Source organism: Ruditapes philippinarum, unplaced genomic scaffold (assembly GCF_026571515.1).
Source record: "Ruditapes philippinarum isolate M1 unplaced genomic scaffold, ASM2657151v2 ctg2183_1_1_1_1, whole genome shotgun sequence".
In the NCBI taxonomy this organism is placed as follows: domain Eukaryota; kingdom Metazoa; phylum Mollusca; class Bivalvia; order Venerida; family Veneridae; genus Ruditapes; species Ruditapes philippinarum.
This window is the reverse complement of record NW_026866770.1, coordinates 377,466-388,801: the sequence shown is the minus strand read 5'-3', so window position 1 is coordinate 388,801 and position 11,336 is coordinate 377,466. Positions and strand designations below refer to the sequence as shown.

General features: G+C 34.0%; 1 protein-coding gene across 1 annotated transcript; it reads right to left on the bottom strand.

Moving 5' to 3' along the window:
• Positions 1-6,362: 6,362 nt before the first annotated feature.
• On the bottom strand, positions 6,363-10,912 carry LOC132733657 (small ribosomal subunit protein uS10). The gene is made up of 4 exons (XM_060720318.1): positions 10,772-10,912; positions 9,148-9,241; positions 7,038-7,170; positions 6,363-6,545 (listed from the first exon to the last, which is right to left on the bottom strand). The coding sequence occupies exons 1-4, from the start codon at positions 10,772-10,774 to the stop codon at positions 6,422-6,424; spliced, it is 354 nt and encodes a 117-aa protein (XP_060576301.1). The 5' UTR covers positions 10,775-10,912; the 3' UTR covers positions 6,363-6,421.
• Between the last annotated feature and the right edge of the window lie 424 nt (positions 10,913-11,336).

Below are 11,336 nucleotides of genomic sequence, written 5' to 3'. Positions count from 1 at the left end.
GCTTCTGGCGAACCTCCGCAAACTTACTATGCAAATGAAGTTTGCTGCAAATTTGCCGCAAACTTTTTGGCGAACATCTGCAAACTTTTACCATGCAAATGAGGTTTGCGGTAAATTTGCCGCAAACAGAAGCTACCGCCCCCTATAGTTTGCGGCAAATTTGCCGCTAACCTCATTAGTTGCGGCAAATTTGCCGCAAACCTCATTTGCATGGTAAATAATTGCTGAAAGCAGTTTACCGCAAACTCACCGCAATGTTTGCGGCAAACTTGCCGCAATGTTCACCAGAGAGCCTTTTTTTTGGTAAGGGTTACACGTAAGTTATTATAATAATTCAAAAGTAAACTTTATAAGTATATACAGCAAACGTATTCGGGTATTTCCGTATAGTTTCAATAAACGTATAATAGTATGCGAGATAATCATATCTACCACAGGTGAATGACTCAGTCTTATTCTTTTCTGTCTGCACGCATCATTACTTCTTTTGAAGTAAATACATGTATAATTATTCTCTTTTCGGAAAAACACAAGTGAATGACGTCATCGATTAAATGCACTCGTCATTTCGGCTTTGAGGTTTCATTTCGTGTCTTCCTCCGTGTAAATATGTTTTACCGTAATCTTCAAATAGAGTAAACGTGGCCTTAACATAATATAATATTACTTAAACAGCATTACATATTTTATACAAGTCTTGTTGATGTTTTTTCCGCCTTTATAAATGTTTTATTTCTGTTTGAACAGGACGTTTAAGTACCACGTACTCGGCAGAAAATTTCCGCTACGGCGGTTGATTTAATTTATCTAGCTTTCATTTGTAGGAATCCTATCCGTGCCAACAATTTCTCTACTCCGACCATGTTACCTTTTTCACATTAAAAGAAAGGTTAGTAGTTCCTTGTGTAGTAGGACAACGATGACGAGGCTGGTTAGTCCGTCGCCTCCAACTATGATCCCCTTTTTTTTATTTCGTTGTTCATCGTTTCGGAATCTTCATGGAAGAAATCATAACTTTCTTTTTAAACTTTTTTGATAAATGTTTTGATTTAGTCCAAAGACTGGCTTTCAAATTGTTGCCTTAAGAAAAATCGTCCATATGATCCAAGACTCGTGCATAGATTATGGTTTTATCAATATCAAGTGTCCCTTAGTTAGGAAAGGTCCGCCAATATTTGCCTCTTTAAATGTCTTCCTTAATCAAATTATTTTTTATATCTATCGAAAGAAAAGTCTTAAAATATAAATAATTAGATACCAAGTTGATCTTTAAACAGGCAGAGGGATGACTGAGTGAATTCAATTAATCAATTACTTTAGATTTCTGGCATGTGGCGGCTGTATGATGAAATTCCACTTCTTGCTGCAGTCTTGGTGGAGGAAGCTTTTATTCTAAAAGATGATGCACCCTTCACATCGACCACTACCATATCTTCTGAGGTATATCTATTGCCTTTTACATCAACAGAAACTACATTTTCTTCTTGGCTTGGATTAAACGTATGGTTTGCTTAAAAAGGTGGCACTATCTGGTCAACTGGTATCCATCCTTTAACTCTGATACATTCGTCGTCAGCTCTGAATTCGTACCTAGCATATTTGTACTCGGGTCCAGGCTTCAGAACTGGATCGTCAGTTGCATACTTGTAAAGGCACGTGAATCCAGATATATCAAGTTTCCAAGAATTAAGGTCCTTCTCGAGAAAGACGCTGAATTCTCCTCGTGGTACGCAGAAGTATATTGTATCGTCCAGATTGTCGGTTACGGACGTCAAACTCTTGGCAATGTACGTAGCCCGACGTTCAACCTGGTTATCCGATATACAGCAAAATATTTTCTTAAAACATGGGAACATTTTCTTATCTTTACCTTTTATAGACTATATTGAAAACGATGAGCTGTGATTGTGTCTCTCTCTCTAAAATATGATAAACAAGATCGACAAGGAAAGGCGGCACCCAATGAACGCAGCCCCCATCCGACCCAGCAACAAGCGTCAGCGGCAGGGAGCCCAGGAGGGCCCCAAAGAAAAACAGGACAGGGCACAAGGCAGAGCACGGGCAGGCAAACCACTACATCAGAATACATAATTAGTAACTTATAAGGAACTAAAACAAAACAAATAAATGATTTAATATAAGGCCCATTATGTCAAAAGGCACAGGGGAAGGGGACATGAGACACGGGGAAGGGGACACGAGACACGGGGAAGGGGGGGGGGAATAAAATAATAAAAACCAGGGACAAGGGAAGATACTTACCGTAGACGAGAAACAACAAGAGACACGAGCAAAAGTGTCATCAAATCAGTATAAAACAACATAGACATACATCTGAGGAACACAGAGGGGCGCCGCCTTGGAACGGTCAGCAGCATAATAATGACTACTGGGGAGTTTAAACCGGTTAATGGTGCACCAAACCTCGCTCTTAGCCCCACCATGTTCCTATAAACGAGACAGTGTAAATAAAATGAATCCCCGCCAAGTGAAATTCTAACAGTTGTTATGGTTACAAAAGGTTAAATAAGTAAAACACCAAAATGATCATGTAGAAACATATAAAAGTAAACCCAATGACCATAACAAAAGTACTCGATGTCTTAAAGGAAGACAGAGCAACAAGAAAATCACCTACAAGGGCCCGACGAAGCAAGACAGAAGACAAACATTAAGGCAATTCAGTCCCAAAGGGCTTTAAGAACTGTCCATCATATAGTCTCCCACTTGGCCCGTCAGATGTAATCAAAAGAGGAAAGCGTAGTGTCCAACTGTAAATGGGTTGAACACTAAGCATGCGGTATGTCTTAAGATAGTAGGGTCATAACCCCTTTTAATAAAACGTTTTATAATTTTAGTAAACACAACAGAAAAATTACAATGACCCAAGATCTTACGAAGTTTGTAAACAACATCACCGTAAAAATCAGGCTGGCTAATCCCTTGTCGCAGAAGTGTTTTTAGATCACTATTGAATTTTGAAATTAAATCAAAGTTACGATTGTAAAATTTTGTAAAATATTTACGTAATTTATAATAGCGGTAGCCCTGTTTTAATAGCTTACCGGTAATGAAAATATTTCGCTCGTTAAAATCCTTTACGTTGCTACAAGCTCTAGCAAATCTAATTAACTGAGATATATAAACTCCGTAAGATGTTGCGTGCGGTACGTCTCCATCCAAATGAGGATAATTTACTATACTAAAATCAAAGTCATCTCTTTTATCATAAATTTTCGTGTGAATCGAATTGTTTTTTGATAGTGATATGAAGATCCAAAAATGATGTAGTTAAATTTCAAGAATTCGTTTTATTAAGTTGTAGCTCCGTAGGATAAATATTAGACACCATTTGATCAAAAAACGAATTATCTAAATTAAAAATGTCATCAAGATATCTGGAAGTGTTATTAAATGCTGATATAACATCTTGTTGTGTATTTTCAGAGAGACTTAACATAAAATCTCTTTCATAGCAATACAAAAACAAATCGGCGACCAGGGGTGCACAATTAGTACCCATAGGAATTCCTATAATTGTTTGAATAGGGTATTACCAAACCTGACATAAATATTGTCTAAAAGAAAAGAGAGTGCTCTACAAACTTCGTCACAGGTCCACATAGTATATTGTTTAACAATACAGTTTGTAAAGAAGGCTTTTTGAGAGTTACATGCAAGAAATGTAACTTTTTCCCCGTGCAAAGGTTTTCTGAATAAGGGAAATTAGTTTATCATTAATTAAATTATGTGGCAGTGTAGTATAAAGGGTAGAAAAATCGTATGTACTGACAGTTGAAGCCCGATAGTTCTTAATTTTTAATTTATCCAGAATTTCACCGGAATTCTTAATGGACCAAAATAGATGTTTGCCTGTATTTTCGTATACTTTATCACAGTATCTAATTACATGTGTTTTAATGGCAGTCAAACAAGACGTCAATAAAATAGAAAGTTTAGTTGTTGTGCTAGATGTAGAATTAGCAATGAATCTGGCTTTGTAAGGTTTTTTATGTAATTTAGGAATCCATACATAATAGGAAGTTTTAGTTCTTTTTCATCGATTCGGACTTTAAGACTGGAAATATTAGTAACATGATTGTTAACAATGTCTTTTTCAGAAGCAGTAGTTTTAGAATACGCATTAGTGCTATTAAGTTCTTTATGTAAAACGTTAATGTAATGGATACGTCATACAATTATGATATTATTAGCCGCCTTGTCCGCTGGTACCAAAACAAATTTTGAGTGAAAAGCTAGAATATCCTTTTTTTTCAGATGTCTTAAAGTAAGTCTCGGTTTAGGTGGAAGAAGATGTTCATTTCCACGATAAAATTAATACGTGAATCAATAATTTTGAAAATGTTACGTTTCCAAGTAGCTAGAGCATTACTATCAGCATTTTCACGGCGACACCATTTACTTGAAAAAATCCTCAATTGTATCAGCAATCTGACAACGACAAGCATTAAAATCAATTTCTGAGGGAATTCTGTATTTAGGTCTTTTAAGAATAAATTACGAATTCTTTTGTCTGCAATAATATCAAAATTGCCAGTGATAATATGGCCAAAATCTGAATTACAGAAATTAGAAGTATTGCAGTCTCAAGTAGTTGGAGTATTAGACTGAATGTCTAAGTCAGAGACCACTTTGTTGTAATTAAATATGATATTTCTAACAGGTTTCTTATATTTATAGCAAATAATAGGTATCTCAGAGTTTTTGAAGTATAAAGGAACTGAATCAGTGACACGTTTATCACGAAATATACTGGGTAAATCGATGAAGTCTATACCTTTATTAAGGAAGGTAACTTTCTAAGCTTTGGTAACGACGTTAATGACGTCACAATACTTATGACGTCTTTAACGTAACGATGCACTGCGCATGCCACCTTCCCAATCAAAATCACAATTTCCGCTGCCAAATATATAGATGATATTGTGTGCAAGTTCAATACTAAATTTATTGAACGAGTTAAATAAAATTGTATCGACTTCTCCACTGCTCTTCTCAATGTCTAAAGAAATTTGGTATGCCTCATATATAAAAAAAATAGGTTTCACACAATGATTATTATTAAGCATGTCAGAACAAGTTGTCAGTAAATCAGTGTGCACTAAACAAGAGGGCCATAATGGTCCTGAAATCGCTCAGCTGTATATAGGCCCCTGGGCCAAGGCAAATTTTAAACCAGGGGCTTTCATTTTAATCAAACTTGGGGTAGACACCCATTAGAAAATGTTTCGTGATAAATATCTAAGCTGTAGTTCTTTGGTTCAAGTTTTTACTGTATACATATAGGGAAAAACAATGACAACCCCACCCCCTCAGAGGGGCCAATTTTGACCCAAGGGCTTTAATTGAAACAAACTTGGTAGACATCCACTAGAGGATGTTTCATGCTTAATATCTAAGCTCTAGCTATTTGGGTTTTTAAAAGAAGATTTTTAAGTTTTTACTATATACAAATAAGGAAAATCAATGACCTCCGGGGCGGGGCCAATTTTGACCCCAGGGCATTTATTTGAACAAACTTGGTAGACATTGACTAGATGATGTTTCATGCCAAATATTTAAGCACTAGCTCTTTCGGTTTTTCAAAATATATTTTAAGTTTTTTCTTTCGGTTGCCATGGCAACCAGTTCTACTTGGAATTAAATTCTTTGAACAATTTTTTAAGTTGACTACCAAAGTAACATTCCTGTGAAGTGGGGATGAAATTGGCTTAGCAGTTTAGGAGATGTCGTTTCAAGTAAGTTTACGGCCAGACAACCGTAGGACCAAAAGCAATCACAAAAGCTCACCAAGTCACCAAGATAGGGGAGCTAAAAATACCTGGATGATGTAAGACTTTTCTTTGTTTAAGAAAGGGTAATAATTCTATCAAAATTCGTTTACCAGTTATTGACCTTGGACAGGAACCTTTTATGTAATATGGTCTAAAATGAATAGTTTCAACCCATTCCGTTCAGTTGCTTTTTAGAGATGCCAATAGCCCCCCCCCACCCCACACACACACAGGAGGATGCAGACACCCGGTCATGTACAAATACAGTATAATAGCTGTAGTATTCTTCTTAAAGCTATTGAGCAATTTCAATGTAACTAAATGTAAAGTTTTACGTTTATAATTAAATTCTGAAATTTAAAGCCCTTTAACTTCAAATCTATATATTCAAAGTATGGCAATTTATCCTACAAATGCACCATTTGACAAGGATTAAGGCATTAACCAATGTCAATGTGAAATCTCAATATGATACAACTCCTATTTTTTAAGGTCATTTATAATTTAACTATGACTGCTTATTCAATCTTTCAACTTCTATTTCCATTTAAGCACAAACAACACAGCTGCTTTTGCAATTTTTTTATTTGTTTACTCCACTTTTGACAAGTTTAAGGGGAGAGAATCTAAGCGTCAGCGATGGTGACCTCAACCTCGACTCCAGGTTCGATACTGATGGAGGTGATCTGTTTGACAATCTCACTTGGACTGTGAAGATCAATCAGACGCTTATGAATACGCATCTGAAATCTGTAAAAGAAATAATAATGTAATATGACAAAAACTTACTAACATAAAATGCTCATCTATGGGTCTTTATTTAGCACATGAAAATATCACAAAATTTTAACCACAAGATCTAAAACTTTGGTATCCTGTTACAGAGACAGTCATCGAATTTAGCACTGGCCGGGTGGCCTGTGGCCAGGGAAAATTATAAGAAAATTTAGTTCAATATATAGTAGAATAAATTCAAAACTGGAATTCGGGCTAGTAAATTCAAAATCATAAATTCATTGAATTTTTTTCTTGAAATTAAAATTTCAATAAATCAAGCAGTCATGTTAATTTTCCACATTTTTGTAAGTTATCTTTAACTTTTTCATGAACTATTCTTATTTTTACTTTCACATACTGAAAATATATCACAGAAGCGAAATTAAATACATGTGTGTGTATATTTGAATCTTTGACTTCATTATCAAATAAATCATATCTGACAAGACAAGCATAAATATTTACCTATCCCAGGTCTTGGAACCTTCACCACAAGGTGTTTTCCTGGTTGTAATCCTGAGGATTTTAGTTGGCATACGTACTGGTCCCTTGACCTTAAGGTTCTTTTCCTTGGCACCCTTGATCAGGTCAGCACACACTGAAAAATATGATTTATAAAACCAATCAGAAATGCATACCAATGATTTTAATAAACAAGAAAGTATTCAAGTCTTCAAAACAAATATATTAACTTTTGTGTTTTAAAACATTAACAGCTTTTCCAGGATATTTTTTACCCAGTCATTGAATTTAAGATTTTGAATTCACTGGTCCGAATTCCAGTTTTGAATTTATTCTACTTCGCTTTTTATGGGTAAATTTGAAAATGACTTTTTAAGCCAACGTTCTTTAAAACCTAGTTTATGGTTCCGTTTTCTTGATGATATATTTTGTATATGGAGTTATTCCCTTGATGATTTGAATGCTTTCATTGATAGTTTGAATAACTTTCATCCATCTATAAAATTTACAGCGAACGTTTCTAAATCTCTCGTATCATTTTTAGATGTAAACGTTTCATTAGACGAAAACAATATTATTCACACTGATATACATGTTAAAGAGACAGATAATCATCAGTATTTAGAATACTCTTCCTGTCACCCAGTATCTTGTAAAAATGGTATTCCGTACAGTCAAAGGAAAACGTTATCGCCGTATCATTTCTGACGATAATGTTTTCAACGATTCTTTACAGAATTTACGTACATACTTCAAAGCAAGAAATTATCCTATCAATGTTATTGATGATGCACTAAGTAAGGTTTCATGTCTAACACAGGATGAGGCCCTGTGTACTAACAACAAAACAAGTGATGGCAGTGTTATTCCTTTGTTGTTGAGTATAACCCAACTTTACCTAATATTAGTAATATAATTAAAAAAGTATTGGGATTTACTTAAACTTTCAAGTAAATGTTCTGTGCAAAAGCTTCATGAAAGTAAACCTTTGTTGCATTTAAAAGACCTAAAAATCTAAAAGACATTCTCGTTAATTCTAATATTAGGTCTAATGACAAAAATGCGAAAAGTTCATCCAAATGTAATAGAAGTAGATGTACACATTGCAGCTCCATTATTGAAAGCAATATATTTAGTAGTACTAATATTCCTGGTAAGAATTATCATGTAAATAACAATACTGATTGTTCTACGAAAAAATGTTATATATCTTGTCACTTGTGATAAATGTAAAGAGCAATATGTTGGTCAAACGAAGCAACAAGTGTCTAAACGCATGAATAGCCATAGGTTTGATATTAAACAATTTTTCCGATCCGTTATTTTCGACCAATGTCGCTACACACTTTAATAAAACCAATCATTGTATGAAGGATTTTAAATTTATGCCTATAGAGATTGTCACCGATGATATGGAACACTTATTACAAGAATCATACTGGATTCATAAGCTTAACACATTATCTCCTAATGGTATGAATGCAAAAGTTTTGTACAATATATAACTTTGTCATTATTGTGCCGGTATACATATACATGTAGTATGTTTGTTCTCATATCAAGGTTTTTTATTATTATTAATTATGAGAATTTTTGTATCACATTTGCAGATCCATATTATATGTGTAATTTATTGTATATTGCTGTATTCATGAAAGATTCTGTATTTATTTGACAAAGTTTTTATTCCCGCGTTAACGTTCGGTTTAGCGTATAGTTAAACGGACGTTGCGTCATTTGTCATTTGTTATTTTATAAACGTCAATTTTTCTGAAGAAGACTAAACGTCGAAAGCTTAAGAAAAGCGTTTGTTTTTATTGAACTGATTATATACTAAATTTTCTTAAAATTTTCACTGGCCCAAACTAATTTTCACTGCCCATGGGCGACCGTGCCAGTGCTAAATTTGATGACTTGTTTTTCTATGTTTTAGTTTATTATTTATACATTTTTTTGTGTTGGAAGCTATAAGCTTATTGAAACACATGATTTCTGAATCTGCCTTGAGAGTCCATTAGACTAAGATCTTCAAGATAAAGAGGAGAAATTGGCAGGGTTTACGAATCCAATGCTCTCCCTATATTAAGCTCATTGGGCAAACTTTAAAATTTACCTTTTTCCAGACTTTTTACGTTTCTGCTGGTAAGTGTGATCCTGATCCTGTGGATAGGGGCCTCATCAGTGGGAGCTTTAGTATCTTTGTAAGACTGAAATGAAAGCGACAAATTCTATGTGTTAATCAATCACTTTAAAACGGCTTTTATGTTATCAAAATTCAGATATGATAAAAATGTTCTCTGAATCTAACTTTTAAAACAGAAACTGATTGTGACGTCTAAACTCTTCAGTTATCAATAATAACAATTTTAAAACTGGTAATTATTTGCCCCCGTTCAGACTTCCCAAAAAACGTTTTTTTTCCGGATCGGTCCGACTGTCCGTCTTTCCCAGTACCATGTATACAAAATGGCGTCGCTTAAGGTGCCAACTTTGGGAAAAACAAAAATGTCGAAGAGCGCACAGAACAGCTGTAAAAGGATGAAAAGAAAAGACAAAATTTAATGAAAAATGGAAGCAGGACCATGAATTGTTGGTGTGCGACAGAGGAGGTGAAAATGTGCTGTACGGACTGTGCCGATTTTTGCGGCAAAAAAATTAAAACAGAAAAGTGTCTTACAAATACACACACAAGTTTTCCTTTGATTTTGATTAATTTCATTCAGTCCGACAGATTTCGTTTGACACTTTTTTTAATTTTCGGGAAGTCTGCCAGTTCTGCTTCAGTGACAATTCGCCCCATTTCAATCATCATCATGGCACCATGTTCTTAATTATTTTCAAAAAAATTTAATGTAGATATATATTATTTGCATTAGCATTAAATTGCTGAAATTTCAGTTCTTCCATTTTGTAGTATGCATCAAAATACTGCTTTTTTTAAACCTTCAGTCACTTTGTAACAATAAATTTCTAGTTTCAGAAAACTGTCGAAATATATATCAGCATTCATAGAATTACTAGAAAATACAATTGTCAACCATGTATTACAATTTGCTTTTAAGCAACAAATCATTATGTGTAAATAAAACAGTAATTTTAAACAATTATCACACATTTATAACATCTAAATCATTTATAAATTATAACTAAGAAAGTTAAATAAAAATAGACAAATGTGACTATCATTTGTATATTCTTAATTATTTAACTTTCTAAGTTATAATAATAAATTAAATTATATTAAAAAGCAGAACTTTGATATTTCTGTAACACTGATATTTTTCTAAATTATTCCATCTTCAAATCAAATACGGTTACCAAATAAATGCAAAATTGAAAAAAATACCAAAACTATAAATATTCTTCGATCCAATTTAATTAAAAATGTTTAATATAAAGTGGGCGAATCGTCCGTAAAAGTGGGGAATCGTTATGGGGCGAATCGTCAATGGGGCGAATCAAATACCATAATAATATTACTGAAAAATTAATCTTAATTCAAGCAACATATCACTGCAGCCTTGCTGGTCTTTTTTTATATTTAAAATTATCAGATCGAGATGGATCCAAAGAGTTGTCATTGAAACTATTCTATTTTATTCATCAAACACGTAAGATTCTACATGAATGCAACACGTGGTAACAATAAATCAAACATTTCCTGACTTATTTTCATCATTTAAATGAAAAGATACAAAATTCTAAAGGATTAAGTTATATGTTAACATGGAACGTACCATGTTTATTATCTGGCCGACTTAATCAAAGACAAAATAAAAATCTTTGAACAGTGGTGAGCCAGCGACTTTCCTTCGTAGAAATGGCGGCGTGAAAGGACGGTTACCGTGAGAATTTGTACAGCGTTAGAATAGGCATGGCATGATAGCACTAATAAAAAGAAATTTTATTCGGTCATTGCGTTCGTTTAAAGGTACTATTAAATGGAAATATTACCAAGAGGCTTAGAGCATATCATAATATGGGCACATTGAAGTGAACGATAAAACTCTTTCTGGAATGTTTAAGAGGCATTAACATTAGCATTTATTTGAAAGGAAGAGAACAGTCAGTTCCAAATATTGGACAAAGCTCTAATTGGCATCAGTAAAATCTAAATCTGACCATCAAAGACCAATAGTCATTATAGTTGCAGTACAATATCTTGCATTGAGATGAAGCATCTGGTTGCAACTACAGGTGTTTGCCCTACAGCAGTTAAATTTACTGTAAGGTCTTATTTTGGATGAAAAAAAAACTATTGCTGTAAAGAGGTGATTGCTCTACTACAGTGGGTCACGCTGT

Bases quoted from the DNA above. Each gene is read 5' to 3' on its own strand.
- LOC132733657 (XM_060720318.1), bottom strand. The intron at 7,171-9,147 runs GTAAATTTTAAA...CATATTTTTCAG, and splicing joins CGTAAAAAGTCTGGAAAAAG to TGTGTGCTGACCTGATCAAG. The intron at 6,546-7,037 runs GTAAATATTTAT...TTTCTTTTACAG, and splicing joins GGTTCCAAGACCTGGGATAG to ATTTCAGATGCGTATTCATA.